Raw genomic sequence first — 21612 nt, forward strand, 5'->3', positions numbered from 1 at the left:
TGTTATTCAGCTATAGAGATACAGAAGAGCCTGGCTTGTTGACACAGTAGCCCACATGTCCTCTGCTGGTAATATGAAGTAGAGGAGTCAAAGCATTATAAAAAGGAAGACTAGACTAGTAGCTTACTAGTTCATCGGGTGTAAGAGAAACCTTCCCCAGGATATTAGGATACAGTAAGCCAATGGGTGTAACATAGGGAACCTTCCCCGTCCAGGTATGGCTTCAGGAGTCCCCCCCACTTGGAGCTGAAAGCCCGGCCCAAGCTGGGTGAGAGGGAGGTCACGCTGGCCCACGTCACCGACTGGATCGAGAAGAAACTGGATCAGGAGTTTCAGGTACGCTGAGACCAGGGAGAGTAGAGCATTAACAGCTCTCTACTTGGATTATGTAATAACTGTATTGTGTGATCTGAAATCCAGGAGCTTTTCCTGAACATGGGATCTGCCTGGGAACATCTCTGGGCTCTATAGTCCCCCTAACTATTTGTTAAAACAATTTGATGAATCATATCATCACATGAATGTATATTTTGTTCAATATGTATCGAAAGCTTTCCATTTATCTTAGCTTTGCATCTCTTCCCTTGTCAACAAAGTGAATGTCTTCCCAGTGTTAGACAATGATGGGACTGGGACAACAGAAGAGTGGTGTGTGATGTATTTACAGCAGCCCACCAAGCTGTACTTCAAAGACAGTATGCTTGTGGCTCTGTCTTCATATAATGATCAGGCTGCTCCTAGAACTCTGCCCTGAGGCACACCTGTTGACAACTCAGTTATTCTGCCAGGCTACGAAGTAGAACTACATGTATCCCTGTTTGAGACTTCGCTACATTATTATTATCCTTACCACACACACTCAGGCACAGAAGTACGCACACATCAGCTGTGAGTGACTATGTATGGCTTCCCAAAAATACCAGACTCCAGACAATCCCCAAATCCAATCACACAGAATAAGATTGACTGCAGTCTCCTGGGTTTTTGTCCAAAATCTGCCTTTCTGCTGTAACTGGTGTTGAGGCCTGTTTGTTGTTTTCACAGAAACATATACTGTATAACTACTATAAATTGCTATTTTGTGATACCAGCTAGACCAAAGCACCTCGTTCAGCATTCAAGTGATAAACTAAGATTTGTGTTCTTGTCAAACATTCACAGACAAAAGGCGTATCATAAATGTAATAAATATTTGTGGCACACCTTTAGCTTGAAGTGTTTTCTGTTTTACTCCTAGTTACTCAAGTTCTCGTTTTTGTTCTCACAGAAAGTATTTGTGATGCCAAACATGGACGACCTCTGGCTACCCATCATGCACTCTGCCATGGACACCCGTTCTAACGCCAACCTGGCTACTGTGACAACATCGACCGATGCCTTGAGGGACCCAGACCTCTCGGAGCCTGAACTCTTTGACGTGTGAAGACAACAAGACTCTCCGTTTCTGGGGTGTTGCTAAGGATAAGTCACTGGCGACCTGACATCCCAGTAACCACTGGTGCCAGCGTCGCAGTGGGCGGGGCTTACTGTCCTCCCCTCAGGACAGTGGGCCAATCCCACAGCCACTCCAGACTGTGGATCCTCTACCAGGAAGTGAAGAAAGGCAGAGAGATGGAGAGAGACAGCCTGCTTACTTCTCACTTGGCTGGGAAATACTGCATCATTGGTTTGAGGGAATATTAATCCGAGGACGGTGTCAGTCAGACAGGTCATGGATTCACCTGGATACACAGACCATTTGGATTGTAAGTGTGTGTGTGGTCAGACAAATTGCCTTGCAGTGTAAACTGAAGAACCACACTACCTGTGATATACAGCATTTACACCAAACGTCAGAGATGAACATGAAACGTGTGTGTACTAATCGGAGTCCATGATATGCCCTGCATTTCTTTTTCCATTGACTTTCAGACCCGAAACCCATTAAAAAAGAATGGGTGATGGTCATAGAGAGAAGGCTGTGTGTGTGTGTGATTTGTCACATGCTTCATCATCTAATGCACATATGGGCATAGTGAGACAATGTCTATCCCTCTCTCCGCCCCCTCCCCTTCCATTGCGTGGCATTCCTTATGCAAACAGGTCAACGCCACTGTGCATCGATCAACAATACCATCCTACCCCCAAAACAACTCAAACTGCATGTGGTAGTTACTGAATAGCCTGGGATGAATACCCTTGCCTGAGACCTGAAAATGTGTGTTGGATCCTCAAGATGTCTATGCTTTAGCTCAGCGTGCTCACACACTCTTGTGGCATGGGTATGACACCCGAGTAAGTCACAGATGAAGGCTATATATAGTAGTTACTGACTGTATAGCTTGGGAGTTTTCATCAAATGCATAGGGCCTTCAGTGTCTTCTGTCCACCATTGCCTCAGCCATTCTGAAGTCAAACCACATTGTTGACGAGGTGTACAAGTACCAACCATAAATCTATGTATTGTCACAAGTCTTACAGCTATGATGTCAAAAGAGGTGTGTAGAGTGTAGACAGAAGGCCTAATGAATGTACCTGTACATGTAAAGCAGGCAGTTCCCTAACTGGGTCAAATATAAAGGTCCCTAATAGACTGCTGACTTATGGCTCGATTCAATCAGATCCGCTTTAGGCGACATCTGCATAATGGTTGTTTTGCCGGTGGAACTGCATTAGAGCAATCAAATCCACAAGCGGCTTCTGGAATTGTACCTAAAGCAGACATTGCCATTGTGTTTTGAGTCGCATTAAGAGAAATCCTATGCAGACCCGTTTACAAGTCCGAACATTGGAATGTGAGATGTTTTCTACACCTTAATTAGGCTGATAGAAATGATCTTTTTTTTGTTGAATGATTTTCAATTTGAGTGTCATTATTTCTATATAGACTATACTTTCTCATTCTGAACTTCTAATGTGTGGGCCGGTGTGGCTTTGTGACAATGATCACAAGAGCAGCTGCTCACCGATTTCACAGCTTCAACAGTTACACCTCCAAAACATTAGCTTTGCGGAGGTCGTCTGTCCCTGGTAAACGCTTGATCTGATTGAATCTAGGCATTACTTTGGCAGTGGTAGGAGATTTTTCCGGAGTTCATTTTCTATCAACTGTTTTAAAAGGCAGAGGTCAAATGCATTTGTCTCGTCTTATAGGCCAAGCAGCACTTTCACACACACCTCTTTTTAAAACTGTTTCTCAACCTTTTTTGTACCAGCAACTGGCAAATCTGGTGTCTTATTCAGGGGGTGAACTTGTACGGCAAGTCTCACAATACAGAAACAGGAGATAGGCTCCTGCCCTGTGGTCCATTCTGGTTCGGACAAGGCATGCTTAGTTACTGCCAAAGCTATGCGTTTCCTCTTTGGAGCACCACTGCGCTACATTACTTCATTGTCAGACACCCATGACTGATCAGCAACATCCCAGGGCCCGGCGGTTGAGCACCACTATCTTAGACCACGTTCACCAGCTAGGATACGTTACAGCTTTCACACACTCAAGAGTCTGAACATGGTTAGATGCCTGCAGCTGGTGATTCAAACAGCCATAACTTATGTTAGCCATACTGCTCAACCAATGGAAACATGAGCCATTCAGTAAATGACTGCTTTTCTTTATCAATTTCCTGTCTTGAAATACCGGACTTCATGCTATGTACATATGAAAAATAAACCATTTCAAATATCAAGCAGACTGGCGTAGATGGTTATGAAACCTTTCAGATTCATGAAATTTGCCAAGAATAACTTCACCTGTGACATTTGGGTTGTTTGCCACAACCTTGTTCAAATGTTTGTGTATGAGGCAGAAGTGCCACTTGAATAACAAGAAATTCTAGTCAAATGTTTACAGCGAAGTCAAGTCATGTGTGCGTGTGAGGTCAAGTCAGATTCTTTCCTCATACGCTACCGATCATTACATTTGCAGTGACAGGAAAAATTAATCTGGAATTTCAGTTGCATTGAATGATGTCACTAGTTCTGATCAATAAAACATTGCTTGCATGTAACTAATCGTGCTTTGACAACAGTACCTCATCCTAGGCCCATTCAAACTAATGAGTGGTTGTTTGGGCCATAGTGACTGCTTTTGAGTTATAGGGACATTTGCCCATGTGTACAGATCACACAACAGGTTAAAATGTCACTGAATAAATATGCAGGAAAAAAAAATAATAAGTTGAGTTAATCTGCCTATAACAATATATAATACTGGTTTATTCCTTGTAGCTCTAAAGTTAGGGAATGGTACTTCAAAATCATCAAGTATTCAGGTTAAAGATCAGAACACACGACAAATATTAGTGAGTAGATGTGAGTTGCATTTAAAAGAGAAACTTGGGATGAAATGCCAAGTAACCCCAGTTATAACAAGCCTTTGATTTGTTCTTGCAGCTGTAGCTTGGCCTACAGAGCCATGGAGGGGGCTCTGCTGGTTCAAAGACAGTGCATACAGTTACGATATAAATGAAAACACAAAACATTCCACTACAAATATGACTTTATTGGACAACTGAATAATGTTCAAGAAATTGAATTGTATCAGTTGAAGTCTCTCCCTGGTATTCATTTTGCACCACATTGGACTCCCATGACTGCATCTAGATCCATGGGAAAAAAAGGCACAAATAAGCCTACTATTTCAAACAGACAGTCAGTTTGATATGAGAATGGGTTATGTCAGAATACAAAAGGTAACTTCACCATCAATCAGAAGTCTAACGCATTAATCATCATTCATAAACCCCCGCCATTGCACTACAAATGTCGAGATCACAGTATTCATTCACCTTCGTCTTTGAGGGAAACCTGAACGATGCAGGGTTCCTTCGTAGAAAGGAGCCACGCTGTTAATGGCTTACACGTCTCCTGCTCCAAGACAAGCCACATTAACTCTACGATTCCCTAAAGTCGCAAAGGCAAAAATAAGCACAACAAAAAGTTATTCACCAAGACTGGAGACAACCACATTGATGTCCATGCCTGGGTTATGAGTCAGAACAACAAAAGTCAACTTCACTGTCAATCAGAAGTCTAACGCTTTAAAACATCATTCATACAACAACGGATATTTTCTATGGTTATTGGATTGCCATTGCATGCAACAACCTCAAGAGAACACAAGAGGTTCCATGGTCCCAACGTGGACTCGAGGGCCATGCTGCGGACCACGTGCGCAATCTCCGCACATGATTGTGGTGCTCGTAATGGCCTCCGACTTTCCTGGGGAATAGAATCAAAACATTAACGAAATGATTTAGCATCAAGGATGTTTAAAGTCAATCCAGATGTCAATAAATTAACCTTACCTTGAACGAGTCGTAAGTAGCTAGTTAGCCATTAGCTACTGGCCTTTTTACTGAGTTCCTTGCCAAATTACATAATAGGGATTAATTGACATTCACTCACTACAGTTTTCAATGTATAATCTTATAGCGTCCATCAAACAATATGGGTAAACAAATGTCGAGTTTAGTCTGCACAGACTGAGCCATGCGTCTGTAATCAGACATACGCTCCATGTTCCTCTTGCTTGATATAATGTGACCGGAAGACCCCCGACGAATTTATACTTGCTTGCAAAGCATATCCGGTAGCTAGCTGTGTACTTATTGGTGGAGAGACATCCTAGAATCCCCCCCCCCCCCTCCTCCACTGTTTCGGACTTCGCAATCTAAGTCCAACACCCACATATTCATTTCAGGAAGATGCAAGTTGGACCGGCACAGAGCCAGTAACACTTGATTACCGAAGCAAGAAGAGTAGCAACGCCACAGACAAACTGAAATGTTTTGATATCGTAACTCTTTGGGAATGCCTCTTTAAAACTTGGTTGTATCGACGCATTGCATTCTATGTAACTCGTACTACCCCGTCTGGACTGTATGATGGACTGGACGGTTAGCAGTCGGGCCCTATTGTGGTGCATATTCACGTTACTGTGTAGTATTGACCCACTTCAAATGGTAAGTAGCTAACCTAACTTACGATACTGAACCTTAGTGGGAGGAATTGGCATATTGGCTAACTAGTTAGCTAATGGGTTTAGGGGTTAACACCTAGCTAATATTTACAACTCGTTAGCTAGCTGATATTTTTGGCTAAATGGTTATTAGCTAGCTAACGTTAGCTAGTATACTTGGCTGGTTGGCTAGCTAACAACCAGTTATATATTTTATGCCTAGTTAACTAGTGTCGACTCCAACTAAGCTAAGGCCAATATAGTATGTTGTTAAATTGCTTGAAGTAGTAGTATTAGCTAGTCTCCTGTTTTTGTAGTAGGGGTAAAATTACAGATAAATGTATTGTACCGCATTTATTCAACAACGTACCCATTAAGTCACACTAGTTGGGTAATCTAACCATGCCATAAGATGAAGCCAAGGCATTAGAGCCAGGCTGGGGACCCTAGCTAAATTGATACGATTAGACTTTAGACCCCCGTGTAAAGAGTCTGTCAGTAAAGACCAACCAGGTGAAGTTCCACCACCTCACTGGTTGCTGGAGCAAGCCCATTGCTCTGTGTTAAATGTTTATTTCTAAAACATAAAATAAAAATATTGTGATAGTGCTTTCAAAATGTAGCTATCCAACATGTATCTTTATGAATAGCAGTGCAGGGATGTTTGTTTAACACACTCAGTGCCCTAGTAATTCAGCATGCTTGTTCTGGTTGTGCTCATACTCTTGCAGTCAGACTTGTAGGTAGAGCTGGGCAAAAATCCATATAGCGATAAATTGACTATTGTCATGATAACAATACATTGAACTATAAGTTTAACATTAATGTGGGACAGTTTTTTATTTTCATTTATTACCCTTAATAATAATACTTTAAATGTTGTAGCTATCAGTTTCCCATCAACAATCACCCATATTAGAAAATGTATTTAATTTAAAACTTCACATTTCTCTAGTAGGCCCTTATAGGGTATTTAATGAATGATATCAGCAAAATGTCCATGATAAGTGGTCGGTTTGGTTGGTGTTGCTAATTTTCAGTTTATTGTCCCAGTTATACTTGCAGGCCGTGCTACCATGTGCGTATAGACAGAGTTCAGTCTGTGTATGTTCTGTTTGACTGTGTGTGCGTCCTATCTTATCACAAGGCCAATGGCTGTGCAGGCACTTTGTGCGGGTGTATTAGGGTCTACGTGAAGCTGCGGCAGAGACGGTGCCACTGGTTTTGACAAGTGGAAGGGAGCTCAAATGGCCATGCACAGAGAAATCACAAAACAAACATGCTTGATGTTTTAAGTCTCTGCACACACTAATATCTGGCCATCTGACCTGCCTACGTGTGCATTGCATGTGGGCAAAACAAGTAGACAATTAAAATAAAACCACAGTGAAATTTAATGCAAGGTGGTGTTGAGGGCAAGATGCTCAAGATGGGACACGCAGGTTGTTCAACACAAAATATACATAACCTGGTCATGCATGGCCATTTGTACACCATGTAGGTTTAATTTCCTCACCTTTTCAAAAAACACATTTCCTCTTAGATTTTGATCTGTGGTCACCAGATAATGAGCGTCATCAGTTCCTGTCTTAATTCATGCCTGCACACAAACTGTGAGCGCTACAGCGAGTCTACAAATGGGAGGAAACATTCAGACTGTTTTGGAAATGTTCCATTGAAGGTGAATTAATGGAGGCAAGGTTGATAAAGCACTTGCTAGAGTCGAGCATTAATTACCTTGTGCAAATTGTCAAATTTGCTGTCAATAACACCTCTTCAAGGCAATGGTCTGTTCTGATATAATAGGTCAGTTAACAGGGATCCTGCAGATTTAGGTTGGAAGGTCATTTCTACATTCAGTTCCACTAAGTATTTCTGAAGCAGCTTGTACCGTGTCCGGTTTCTGTTCTCCATGTCCCTTCTGGAGGGTGCATCTATTGTCAATGTTTTTCACTCTCTTTTTGATTGGGCCTATGAATTCTGTAGGCTAGTGCCTCCTCTCTTAGTGGTTCCAGTAGTGGTTGAGAACATTTAGGCCTAAGCCTAGATGCAATGTAAAAAAAAGAATAATACACTTTCTCACCGGTCTCTACCAGTGAGACCTTTAGCTCTAAGCATCAGTAGCATTACATTACTCTGAAAGACTACTTGTTTGCCCCTCCTTTGTGTTCCCTCTTCCCTGGAAGGCTTTGATTCCTATTGACTGATGGTGGGAAACCTGCCAATCACATGTACCTGATACCACTGCCTGAAAACTCTTAGGCATGTTCATTCTGTCTCTCTAATGGAACATGGCCTCATTGCAGAGGCAGAGTGAAAGCTCGGAACCTGCCAAGAATTGTTTCGCCAGGTTTGGGTATATTATGTAACCCTAGCAGTGTTACGCAATGTCTGACTTCTTTCCCTGGTAAAAAGCATTATGACATGTAAACCAAACGGGGCCTGCTCCAATGACCTTTTCTCTCTACTCCCGCTCCCAGATACAGACCAGTATAGAACTGAACTCCCCTCCTCTATACTATCAATCATACCGTATAGCCTAACAACCGCGTACAGATGTCCCAAGGATGTACTTTTAGGCCTGAAGGTGTTAAACGTTGTTTCGTACAGAGTGCTGCTTCTCACAAACTCCAACCGTCCGACAGATGTTCCAGAGATGTTGATTTTGAAACTGAGAGCAGGCTGGAGGTTTGTGGGGATGAATAATAATACATTGACATTGATGGTTATTGTTTTACTGTTCCTGGTACTGTTCTTATGAGGTGATAAGCCAGTGGGAACAACCACAGGTGTCCAGTATTGACACAAGCTCTCTCCGGTGTGTAGACTGTAAGATTACAGCAGGGTTAACTGAACAAACAAACCCAGAAACACACACGCTTTCTTCTTTTTTTTATATACCATAGACATTTTTAGATAAACTGCTAAATAAATGAGCTGTAGCTAGCAAACAGCACCTAAGTCACGTGGTTAGGTTATAATTGCTTTGATTTCATCAGATAGGCCTAGCTTCATACAGTACCCTTGGGTTTCTTTCGTTACTCCAGCAGGCCGAGTGTGTTTGGTCTGGTCAATTTCGTAGACTGTAGACGGCTGGGAGGAAGACAACATAACAAGGCTGTCTGATTCATAGAAGGCCAGGGGTGATTCACTGAAGTGTACTCTGTTTGTTCTGGATGCCATGTGCTCCTCAGGCCCTGGCTTGCTGGTTGTGATGTGGGGGGGGGGGGCACATTGGTTTCTGGCCTAACAGCACTTAGGCCTAGTTCTCCCTTGTAAGTGTCTGAGTGCTGGGTAGGGCCTGGAGTAATTATAGATCAGTGATCTGCCTTTAACAGAAACAGCAGGGACTAGTTATACTATCCTGAGTGCCCTTTGGAGGGGATGTTTCATCCCATTGAATTAAGACATTAAATTCTATGTTCTACTGTTCTAACTTTGGTTTGGCTGGAAGAGTGGGGGTGGGGTTAGTGGAGTAGGTTTGTACACACACAAGTCATGCACGGTATTAAAATCCCTCTGGCCCTAGCTGCCTCCTTTAGCTGGGTCATGGCTATAAGAGATGTATAGCTTTTGTGAAATGAATGTCAAAATATGTTTTTATGTTTTTGGTGTATTTTAGCTATCCCTAACCCTTCCTAACCTTAACCTGCTATGCTAATTATCCTAACCTGCTAGGGAAAGGTTGTTTTTTTTACAAAAGCTGTATCCCATCTAGTCAAAACCCTTGAGCAGCCAGAGCACTCTACAGTACAGACACTCCCACCCGGCCTCTTCCTGTGCCAAAATCAAAATGAAGACTACGTATCGCATATCAGTGTGATGTTTTTTTTTTTTAAGATCCCTTGCACTCACTGACCACAGAGACTTCTAAGGAAAGAAACACCCCCTTGGCTTGACCGGGCCTCTGTCAGAGCTTAAAGTGTGGTCAGTGATTCAGGCGCGGCATACACCCACTTACATTTTCGGTTGTTTCATTCCTTCTTGCCAAAATTGCTGTCCATGTTTTTCTACTGAACCCAGTCAAAGTCTGCCCATGTGGGCTTGTGTCCCTCTCCCAGAGAGAGTGAGAAGGACTGGAGAGAAACACATTCACATGTCCATCTCAGCCCACTCTTTGTCTGTGCGGTGACTGAGAAACACATTTCTCCCTGAGTTCCACAGTAAAGCAAGCCGACCATGCTTGCTTTATCAGTCCTGACCCTTACCTAGCCTTCCTCCCCACTCTTCAGTCTCCCAGTTCTGACCCTTACCTAGCCTTCCTCCCCACTCTTCAGTCTCCCAGTCCTGACCCTTACCTAGCCTTCCTCCCCACGTCCCAGTCTAGTAGGATGTATATTCAGTTTTTTTTTTACCTTTTATTTAACTAGGCAAGTCAGTTAAGAACAAATTCTTATTTTCAATGGTGGCCTAGGAACAGTGGGTTAACTGCCTGTTCAGGGGCAGATTTGAACCTTGTCAGCTCGGGGATATGAACTTGCAACCTTTCGGTTACTAGTCCAACACTCTAACCACTAGGCTACCCTGCCGCTCCGGCACTCCTGAACAGTCCTTCTCAGTATTGGCATTCCTCTGGGGCCTTATAAACTGCTCTCTATTATGGCAGCACATTGCCTGTACTCCTATGTAGTGTAGACTATTTTATAGTTAGGTATGATCAAACTGATTATGAATCAGTGTTCAATAATACCACCATTTAATTAGTTGCAACCGTTCATTATTCATCACGTATACAATACAACGGCACACATGCGTCCTTGGCTCTATGGCTATAGTTTCCATTATTATAGTGTCTAGCCATAGAGGCCATGGTCATATCAGGGCTGATATGGCCAGATCTCTTTGGTCAACAGAAGGTACTTGCATTATCTGTAGATGAAATTATTTTTGAAAGAGGTGAATACTAAGATTAGGCCCTTGGCTTATGTTGAATACCACTAAGAAGACTATCTTCTGTTCCCCTATAGATGTGCTTTTACAGTATTTTGTGTTCTGTCTTGCAGAGTTTCTGCCGCGCCAGCACCGTCTCCCTCCCCGAAAGCCTGCTCTTTGTGTCCACCCTGGATGGAAACCTACACGCCGTCAGCAAGAAATCAGGCTCTATCAAATGGACGCTGAAAGAGGGTAAGGAAGAAGAGGAGAGTCCTGAGTAATTCACTAGCGCCTTTGTTTGTCTCTATCAATCTTTAGCTGCTGTTTGAGTTACACCTGTGAAACAAAGTGCCATTGTTGTTCCACAAGGATCACAATCGAGGCCCCTTTAGTTTGTGAAAGTGAAGACGAGCTCTATTTCGTCTTTTGTTGAATGGTGGAAACCAGATTCAGAACAGAAACATTATTTTCAGAACTAATCACACAGTGTACGAGGCAGTGGGAAGAATGCACGTGTCGGCCTACTTTTTTTTACCTCAGCTGCGTATCATTGCATGTACTAATACTGTAATTACAGCTATTGAGGTACTGAATGGTTAGAGAAATCAACACTGCTCTAGTGAGCGTGGGAGTAGGCTGTCGATCATAAACTATGGTAACTGTGTTATTCTCAGGCCTACCTCTCATAAAGGGATGTATTGACAGATTATTTTTCACTGTGTAAATGGCATTTTTGAGGCATTTCTGGGTTTAGATAATGGTGGGTGTTTTTACTGTATTTTCTGCTCTCCCGGCGCATGAGTAAATGCAGTGAACTCTTTGCTCACGCATGCTAACCTGGTAATCATTAACCTGGAGAGAGTGGGACAGATATAGCCTTTAATCGTGGTCAGCCATAATAGGCAGGGGTGAACTGCTCTGCTGTATTTATATTTCTCTTGTTTTTGTTCTTTCTACTTTATTTTATAGTACTACTGATAATGATTACTGCGTTGTTGGAAGAGAGCTTGCAAGAAAGGCGTTTCACTGTACTTGCTTGTGCACATGACAATAAAAAAAAAACATCTAAACACCCTGTCTGAGGTTACATGGTCAGAATGAGCATTGGTATGATTAGCATACTAATGCAGGGTCTATTTACTAGAAGTCATGTAGCTAGGCTAGTAACGTTACTGAAACTCCATTTTGGATTCAAGGTGAACAACACATGCAACCCGTATCAGATGGGCTGAATAACAGGGAAACGGTGGATCACAAATGGTTGACCTTTCATGTCAAACCAGCGAGTCACACCTGATACTGTATAACATCATTAATAAACATGAGAATATGGAATTGGTCCCATCTGAGCCCTGTGTTTCCTCAAAAGGCCCTTTTAATATGAACATTGACAGGGATAGCACCAGGTCGCCTTTCTCAAACATCTGCTGTCTTCCCTGAAGCCTAACTAACTAAAGCCCACATCCAGGAGATAGGCAGGTCTTCCCTGAGGCCTAACTGACTAATGCCCACAGAAGGAGCCTGGAGGGAGGTAGGAACCTGTCACTCAGGCCCAGCAGGTAGGATCCAACCCAGGGTTGGCATGGGTCCCATCCCTGGTGTGTCCTTTTTATGGGGCCAAACCACGCCCACAAGCAACCTAGCAACATTCAAAGCCGTGCTGATTGGTCAGAGTTCGGAGATACTGATTAAGTAAATACGCGGAAGATAGCTGAAGAGGTATCCCGGCGAACTGGGAGTTCGTAGTTTGCTCGTGCGTGCCATGCCACGAACCCGCGGGAGTTCCGCGGCTTCGTTTTGAAATTATCCTAACTAAAGGCAAGCAACAAGTTACTGTAGATGGCTAACATTACATTATTGTCAGTAATGGTGAATGAATGGAGCTAGCATCTCGTTTAGTTGCGTACCAGCACAAATGTAATGTAGCTAAGTATCTCAATAGTCATTTTGTAAACACTTCGAACTCCTAGTGTGGTCAACGCACTACTAGACAGCTTCAACCCAATCGGCGATGTAAGCTAGCGATAACACTTGATACAGTGCCTTGCGAAAGTATTCGGCCCCCTTGAACTTTGCAAACTTTTGCCACATTTCAGGCTTCAAACATAAAGATATAAAACTGTATTTTTTTGTGAAGAATCAACAACAAGTGGGACACAATCATGAAGTGGAACGACATTTATTGGATATTTCAAACTTTTTTAACAAATCAAAAACTGAAAAATTGGGCGTGCAAAATTATTCAGCCCCTTTACTTTCAGTGCAGCAAACTCTCTCCAGAAGTTCAGTGAGGATCTCTGAATGATCCAATGTTGACCTAAATGACTAATGATGATAAATACAATCCACCTGTGTGTAATCAAGTCTCCGTATAAATGCACCTGCACTGTGATAGTCTCAGAGGTCCGTTAAAAGCGCAGAGAGCATCATGAAGAACAAGGAACACACCAGGCAGGTCCGAGATACTGTTGTGAAGAAGTTTAAAGCCGAATTTGGATACAAAAAGATTTCCCAAGCTTTAAACATCCCAAGGAGCACTGTGCAAGCGATAATATTGAAATGGAAGGAGTATCAGACCACTGCAAATCTACCAAGACCTGGCCGTCCCTCTAAACTTTCAGCTCATACAAGGAGAAGACTGATCAGAGATGCAGCCAAGAGGCCCATGATCACTCTGGATGAACTGCAGAGATCTACAGCTGAGGTGGGAGACTCTGTCCATAGGACAACAATCAGTCGTATATTGCACAAATCTGGCCTTTATGGAAGAGTGGCAAGAAGAAAGCCATTTCTTAAAGATATCCATAAAAAGTGTTGTTTAAAGTTTGCCACAAGCCACCTGGGAGACACACCAAACATGTGGAAGAAGGTGCTCTGGTCAGATGAAACCAAAATTGAACTTTTTGGCAACAATGCAAAACGTTATGTTTGGCGTAAAAGCAACACAGCTCATCACCCTGAACACACCATCCCCACTGTCAAACATGGTGGTGGCAGCATCATGGTTTGGGCCTGCTTTTCTTCAGCAGGGACAGGGAAGATGGTTAAAATTGATGGGAAGATGGATGGAGCCAAATACAGGACCATTCTGGAAGAAAACCTGATGGAGTCTGCAAAAGACCTGAGACTGGGACGGAGATTTGTCTTCCAACAAGACAATGATCCAAAACATAAAGCAAAATCTACAATGGAATGGTTCAAAAATAAACATATCCAGGTGTTAGAATGGCCAAGTCAAAGTCCAGACCTGAATCCAATCGAGAATCTGTGGAAAGAACTGAAAACTGCTGTTCACAAATGCTCTCCATCCAACCTCACTGAGCTCGAGCTGTTTTGCAAGGAGGAATGGGAAAACATTTCAGTCTCTCGATGTGCAAAACTGATAGAGACATACTCCAAGCGACTTACAGCTGTAATCGCAGCAAAAGGTGGCGCTACAAAGTATTAACTTAAGGGGGCTGAATAATTTTGCACGCCCAATTTTTCAGTTTTTGATTTGTTAAAAAAGTTTGAAATATCCAATAAATGCCGTTCCACTTCATGATTGTGTCCCACTTGTTGTTGATTCTTCACAAAAAAATACAGTTTTATATCTTTATGATGAAGCCTGAAATGTGGCAAAAGGTCGCAAAGTTCAAGGGGGCCGAATACTTTCGCAAGGCACTGTATAAGTCACATCTTACTTATCTCCAAAAACAATTAAACTATCCATGATGTCAATGCTATCCATCTGGTCAATCATGCTGGTTGCAGTCACTAACTAAAAAGCTACATAGTTAAATGCAACTTCATATCCAAATTCAGGGGAAATGCAAAGTATGGATGGCAATGTTTTGGAGGCGATTCTGTCTGTAGCGTTTGTTCTTTCAAAACGCAGGAACAACTTAACTCTGACCAATCAGCGCGGCTTTGAATGTTGCTAGGATAAATGGTAGGCGTGGATAAAACGATGCATCGCTGTCTTGACCCTGCTGCACCTACCAGTGACATTTGACACACCGGCCAAGTATACTCATTCATACAACAACACACACATTACTAGTCAGTGTGTCCTCCCAAACAGTTACGCTATCAGGTGAGGTGCATATTCAGTGAAGGGAAAGAACATTGAGGTCGGAACACGGCTCTCTTATCGTTACAAATGGAGAAAACACACAGATCCACAAAGAATTCGAAAACAAACTCAATTTTGATAAACTCCCATATCTAATGGGTGAAATAACAGTGTGCCATCACAGCAGCAAGATGTGTGACCTGTTGCCACAAGAAAAGGGCAACCAGTGAAAAACAAACACCATTGTAAATACAACCCATATTTATGCTTATTTATTTTCCCTTCTGTACTTTAACCATTTGTACATTGTTACAACACCGTATATATACGTAATATGACATTTGTAATGTCTTTATTCTTTTGAAACTTCTGTATGTGTAATGTTTACTGTTAATTTGTATTGTTTATTTCACTTTTGTATATCTACCTCACTTGCTTTGGCAATGTTAACACATGTTTCCCATGCCAATAAAGCCCCTTGAATTGAATTGAAAACGTTCTACTAAAAAATATATACATCTCCTGCATGGTCGTCCGTAAAAGATGTCATCACACAATTGGGCTACCTGTGTAAACGCAGTTCCAGGTAAACCACCCAGCACAGACCTCTGCCAGTCAGAGCAGAGGTTCCATCTGGCTGACCTTGTGGACTCCGCTGCCGCTGTGTGTGTTTGTCTAGTAGTAATGTCATTACGCCCTGGTCCCTGTGTGTGCCAGTTTGGCAGGGTGGCCTGGGTGCTGTATCACATTCAGTGGGGTGCGACATTACAGGACATTCAGATAGTAATATATGACCTGCTTCTCTATCATGTAGAATAGGGAATCATGTCCGCTCTATACAATACATTTCTAGCTGCGAAGTTCAGAATACGACCTGGGCCTTTACAGTGAGTATTAATGTGTCCCCTGTGGGCTACTGGCCACTGTTTATTTAGGCTATACTGTTGTCATTAGCTAAATAAGGGGCGTTGGCCTTTTATCAGTTAGGACAAGTGTGGTTTAAGGAGACGCTTAACCTGAGACCAACAATGCAGGGGTCGATGCTGACAATTTTTACAAGGAGCATGTGTGGCGTAAGTTGAAAAATATAGGCGCACACAAAGATTAATTTAGGAGCAAAATTTAAATTATTTGCGATATTAAAGCTGGATCCTTAATTCTTCCTTTCTCAAGATCAGAGAGTGAAAGGTCCCTGACCTTAAAGTTTTCAGTAAACCTTCTGAGTTAATTCTGTGTTTGGGAGTAATCGTTTATGAACTGAAGAACTGGGGTTTATATTCAAACAGGAAAGACAGCAGTGTAGTGGTTCATATTGTGTACTGTATACATGCTGCTGATTCTTGATCAACCGGTACTGTCATCATTTGTAGTGTACTATTCATGGCACTGATGACTGAAAGGCACATTTTCTTCCGTTTTCTTCTGTGGACAGATCCTGTTCTGCAGGTTCCAACGCATGTGGCGGAGTAAGTATCCTGAAGACTGTGTGTGTTTGTCAGTTTTTGTGTGTGTGTGCGAGTCTGTCAGTTTGGGTGTCATAGTGTATTGAGTGCAACAGGAAATTAACACAATGTGCTGAGCATGCATAACTGTTTTTTTGTCCTGTTCTGCTTGAGCAATAAGACTACTCTATTCAAAATACAACCAGGTTCATTGATGACTGATCTGACAATGTGTAAGCCCTATCCAACAATCAAATCCAACTTTATTTAGGCCTATAGTGCACAGGTGTCACAGCACACTTCACTTTGAATTATGTATGATCTGTCGGAGTGTTAACATTCTCTACCCCATCTCTCTCTCTCGCCGTAGGCCAGCTTTTCTGCCTGACCCTAACGATGGCAGCCTGTACTCTCTAGGAGGGAAGAACAACGAGGGACTGACTGTAAGAGGAACCACTGAACCCCCTTATTAGACTAACAGGGTCATCCCTCACTAGAGAGGAACCACTGAACCCCCTTATTAGACTAATAGGGTCACTCCTCACTAGAGAGGAACCACTGAACCCCCTTATTAGACTAACAGGGTCACTCCTCACTAGAGAGGAACCACTGAACCCCCTTATTAGACTAACAGGGTCACTCCTCACTAGAGAGGAACCACTGAACCCCCTTATTAGACTAACAGGGTCACCCCTCACTAGAGAGGAACTGACAGTTTCCTCTTTCTCTAGAAGGCCTCTACATATCTGCCAACCACAGGTGATAAGCAAGTCACGCAAAACATGTAGTGCACATAGGTGTGTGTGTGCGCGCACATCATATTTCTGTTTGGCGTGGTTGTAGTAGCAGAGTCTGTGTGAGATTGTGAGTGAGTATATGGTTTGTGATGAAATGGCATTGCTCAACACTGACCCCTTGATATTGATACACTCACAGTAAACATGCTTATGAGTGGGCCAATGGACATTTCCCTGTTTTCCACAGAAACTGCCTTTCACCATACCTGAGCTGGTCCAGGCGTCACCCTGCCGCAGCTCTGACGGGATCATCTACATGGGTAACTCTTCCAGCTCTCAGACCTGGAGTATATGACGACACACACACACTGACATGACATGTAGACATTTAGAACAGACCAGGAACCGTTTGGACTACGTTGTCATGGTTATCTACTCTACCAAGCGGGACTACCGTTCAATTACCCGATCAGGCTGACCTCTAATGAATGAATAGAATCTTGTTAGAACTAAAAGACGTTATACTACATTTCCATTCCTTTCACCTCACGGTCATCATAACTCCTGCTCCTTTGAATATACTGCGTGACCGTAATCTATCTACCGTGCCATTGTTCAGCGGAGAAAATGGATGGAATGGAAGTTTTCACACCCATTCACTGAAGCCACTGCGAGCACAAAGGGAGAATTTTCTGTGTTAATTGTCAAACCTGTTGGCCAATGGCAATTTTCACCTTACATTGTGCTAGACAGACAACCATAATCTTCAGTCTAAAGCCGTCCTGCAAAGTCAGTTTGAGGAGCAGCTCAGCCAACAACATCTTACTCACGGGTGGGGCCACCAGCACTGCAGATGGGACACTGTTTCGTAATCCATCAGGCGTTGTTATTACAGTCCAGCCAGAATAACGATTAGTGTCACTCCCTTCACCAACACAATAGGGAGACAGTGCACTACCAGGGCATGGGGTGTTTTTAATAAGACTATAGGTAGGTTAACACCCATTACCCCCTGGGAGAATGCTGGGTGCTTGTCTAGCCCACCTTTACTTAACTGAGGTTGCCCGCCCTCTGTCCCTCCCATTCACTCAAAGTATAATAAGCATAATAAACAACTCAGATTGAATGTGGTTCAACTGCATGTATGGCTCTGCTTTCAGACCAGAGACAAGTAGGTTTTTACAATGTTATTAGGCTGACTGCTCTGTGTTTCCTAGGGCTGGGCGATGTGGCCTAAAAAGAACCATGCATAATAAGGATTCACTTCTTGTAGCAGGCATTATAGAGCATTAACACGGGTCTCATACACATTCTCTCAATTACAAGCCCACGTGTTAGTGAGTATCCAGTTAATATTTATATTTCAAGTTTAGCTAACTTGGATCTATTTGGTAGTTGACTAGATAGAACAGTTGAATTGTTATGAACACACCCTTCTGTCCGTCTCCAACTGTTTGAACAGCATGCTAGCCAGATGTTGAAATCAAGTGGCCTACCGAGAATGAGAATGAGTTGCCAATTCCTTATATATTTGTGTTTTTATACTTATTGCATATTTATTAAAACACAGACTAGACAGCTTGAATAATAGGCTTTGGCTAAAATGCTCCTAGTGGTACGCAATGCCACGTGGGACTGAAACTGAGCATGAAAAGGAGACGAGACCAAAAAGACACGAGAAGTGGACATAAACTCCCAAACAAACAAATGAATTCAATATATATCACCCAGCCCTATTGTGTCCATGTGTTTGTGTCCTCATGATGTCCTTATGTCTGTTTTTGTATCACTTTGTGTATATGCGCAGGTAAGAAGCAGGACCTGTGGTACGTGGTGGACCTGTTGACAGGGGAGAAGCAGCAGACCCTCACTTCCTCCTTTGCTGAGATGCTGTGTCCCTCCTCCTCCCTGCTCTACCTGGGACGCACCGGTAGGCACCTGTAGCCCAGCCTACACCTAGCTGGCTTGGGGTCTAAACATCTCCATGGGATATTAATTATTCACTTCTCCCCCTTAAGGCACTGGGCCTCCCGGGTGGCGCAGTAGTTATGGGCGCTGTGCCATGCTCTGTCGCAGGCTCTGGGTTCGCGCCCAGGCTCTGTCGCGACCGGGAGGTCCGTGGGGCGACGCACAATTGGCCCAGTGTTGTTAGGGAGGGCTTGGCCGGTAGGGATATCCTTGTCTCATCGCGCACCAGCGACTCCTGTGGCGGGCCGGGCGCAGTGCATGCTAACCAAGGTTGCCAGGTGCACGGTGTTTCCTCCGACACATTGGTGCGGCTGGCTTCCGGGTTGGATGCGCGCTGTGTTAAGAAGCAGTGCGGCTTGGTTGGGTTGTGTATCGGAGGACACATGACTTTCAACGACTTTCATGACGTCTCTCCCGAGCCTGTACGGGAGTTGTAGCGATGAGACAAGATAGTAGCTACTAAAACAATTGGATACCATGAAAAAGGGGTAAAATAAAAAGCCACAGGCCCAGGCTCATAGAGATGTGTTCTGTCTATTCGTTTCTACGGATAGACCCGTTTGCCCCCAACCCCTGTCCCCTCTACATCCCTGCCTCTTCCTGGCTTCACCTGGTCAGCCCTACCTATCCTTTCCCCACAGTCCCAAATCTACTTACTTAATCTCCATAGGTATCTTATCCCAGCTAATTTGTTTGTACTGTCTAAAGGCAACATGCTGTTCAGCTGGCAGCTAGCCGAAGTCAGCTAGGCGAACCGAACTAGAAAAAAGCAGCTGTTGTACTATTTGTCCATTTTTGAGACAGCGTAGTCAGTGTACACTTCCTCAAAATAGTCAGAATTAATCTAACTCAAGGAATCTGTCATTTCATTACGTTTTTTGTCGAGGAGGTCTTTGTTGCCCAATTTTGAATCTAACTAAGATGTTTGGTGCATTATTTCTCAATTAAACAATGTGTATGAAAATGAGTCGTCGCTCGTCGAATGACAACAGACTTTATTGAAGAGTCCCTACTGTTGACCAATCTCAGACGAAGGGGCGTAGACTTCGGCTACCGACTTCGTCTTGCGTCCAGACAGAAATGTGTGTGCCCAAACACACAAAAACCCTCACTGAAGTCCAAAACAAACGAAAACGTCACAAAATGTAATAATATATGCACAAGCTCTTCTGAACTGTTTCAGCTGGGGAGCATGCGGACGCCTCAACCCTCTCTGCTAATGGCACTTATGTAAAAGTCTGGCATCAACGCAAAGCCTCTTTTCAATTCAATATAAATTTAAGGGGCTTTATTGGCATGGGAAACATATGTTTACATTGCCAAAGCAAGTGAAATTTCTCTCCCTGGGTTTAATTTTCCACATCCTCATTCACATCCCCTTTACAGACCTGGGATCAGCTCCCCTCCCCCAATCCGAACCTTAACCATTAGAGGGGAAAATGTGAATCTGATCAGCGATTAGGGGCAACTTTACTGCCTTGGAAATGCTACTCTACTTCCATGCCCATTTGTAATCCCAGTTATTACTGCGGTGATCTGTCATACCCTGTGTCCTATGGCATCCGCTTAATTTTGATGTCACTTTAGATGACTTGTATGTGGCTTGTTGTAGATATTTATGGCGGTTGTAAAGGTCAGGCTGCCAGGGCAGCAGTCCAAGAAGTATAAATGCTTTGAGACATGGAGACGTGGGATACCTCTGTCAGGGGAACATGAATTTGGCCAGTGTTGTCACCATAGCTGTATAGTTTTAATGAGCGCTCTCACCATTTCTTCCCAAAGCACAATATCACCATGGGTTGAGTCCTGCTGAGTTTAGTTTCACTACTCTGGCATATCCTACATGTTCTAGGCTACAGTATATGATGTTGTCCCTTCCCCAGAGTACACTATCACCATGTACGACACCAAGAGTAGAGAGCTCCGCTGGAATGCCACCTACTTCGACTACGCCTCCACGCTGCCTGACGACGACACCAGATACAGTAAGACATGCGTTTATATCTCTCGATAGCGACATTGAATGTAGGCTATGTATGTGAGAGACTGAGTTGTTTGAGACCTGCTGTCTGGTAGGGCTGTGATGATGCCAGTATCACAATATATTTTCCATGGTAAAAATGAAAACAGGAAGCAGATGTAACTCTTTGGTCCTGTAAAAACCTGCTGGATGTAACATATTGTGTGCTATAGCTTGGAAAATAAATACGTGTGAATCTGGATGACAACAATGATGTTTGTTTCCAACATCAGGGCTGTTTTCCTAAAGAAGTTAAATCCGCTTCGTGTTTTTGTTTCCTTGCCATGATACTAACGAGTATTGTGTTACTGATATCGTCCTGCTCTCTGGTTGAAAGCATATCTCATAGGACATAGATCCAGGGAGATGATTTTCTACTGTCATTATCCTCACAACATATTACTATTGAACATCATCCAATATCAAAGGAAACTAATATTAAATACACTGCTCAAAAAAATAAAGGGAACACTAAAATAACACATCCTAGATCTGAATGAATGAAATATTCTTATGAAATACTTTTTTATTTACATAGTTGAATGTGCTGACAACAAAATCACACAACAATTATCAAT

General features: G+C 43.1%; 2 protein-coding genes, 1 long non-coding RNA gene and 1 other non-coding gene across 5 annotated transcripts in view; 2 read left to right on the forward strand and 2 right to left on the reverse strand.

The window, feature by feature from the left end:
• Positions 1-3668, forward strand: part of LOC110539037 (testis-expressed protein 2) — a 38166-nt gene extending 34498 nt beyond the window's left edge. For both annotated transcript variants that reach the window (XM_090197099.1, XM_090197100.1), the window contains exons 12-13: positions 216-336; positions 1268-3668. In XM_090197099.1, coding sequence (XP_090053225.1) covers positions 216-336; positions 1268-1423 — 277 coding nt within the window. In that variant the 3' untranslated portion in view covers positions 1424-3668. The remainder of the gene's footprint in view (positions 1-215; positions 337-1267) is intronic.
• A 621-nt stretch (positions 3669-4289) lies between these two features.
• Positions 4290-4431, reverse strand: LOC149978958 (small nucleolar RNA SNORA50). Its single transcript, XR_016486159.1, has one exon. It is a non-coding gene; the product is annotated as a small nucleolar RNA SNORA50 (small nucleolar RNA).
• Positions 4432-4462: 31 nt separating this feature from the next.
• On the reverse strand, positions 4463-5539 carry LOC149978959 (uncharacterized). The gene is made up of 4 exons (XR_016486043.1): positions 5289-5539; positions 5089-5202; positions 4770-4884; positions 4463-4580 (listed from the first exon to the last, which is right to left on the reverse strand). It is a non-coding gene; the product is annotated as an uncharacterized LOC149978959 (long non-coding RNA).
• Positions 5540-5550: 11 nt separating this feature from the next.
• The window catches only part of LOC110538772 (serine/threonine-protein kinase/endoribonuclease IRE1), a 29284-nt gene continuing 13222 nt past the window's right edge, over positions 5551-21612 (forward strand). The window contains exons 1-7 of the mRNA XM_090197101.1: positions 5551-5945; positions 10945-11065; positions 16300-16333; positions 16680-16752; positions 17294-17366; positions 18854-18976; positions 20898-20999. Coding sequence (XP_090053227.1) covers positions 5865-5945; positions 10945-11065; positions 16300-16333; positions 16680-16752; positions 17294-17366; positions 18854-18976; positions 20898-20999 — 607 coding nt within the window. The 5' untranslated portion in view covers positions 5551-5864. The remainder of the gene's footprint in view (positions 5946-10944; positions 11066-16299; positions 16334-16679; positions 16753-17293; positions 17367-18853; positions 18977-20897; positions 21000-21612) is intronic.

This window comes from Oncorhynchus mykiss, chromosome 13 (genome assembly GCF_057628025.1).
Source record: "Oncorhynchus mykiss isolate SJ-2025 chromosome 13, ASM5762802v1, whole genome shotgun sequence".
Classification (NCBI taxonomy): Eukaryota; Metazoa; Chordata; class Actinopteri; order Salmoniformes; family Salmonidae; genus Oncorhynchus; species Oncorhynchus mykiss.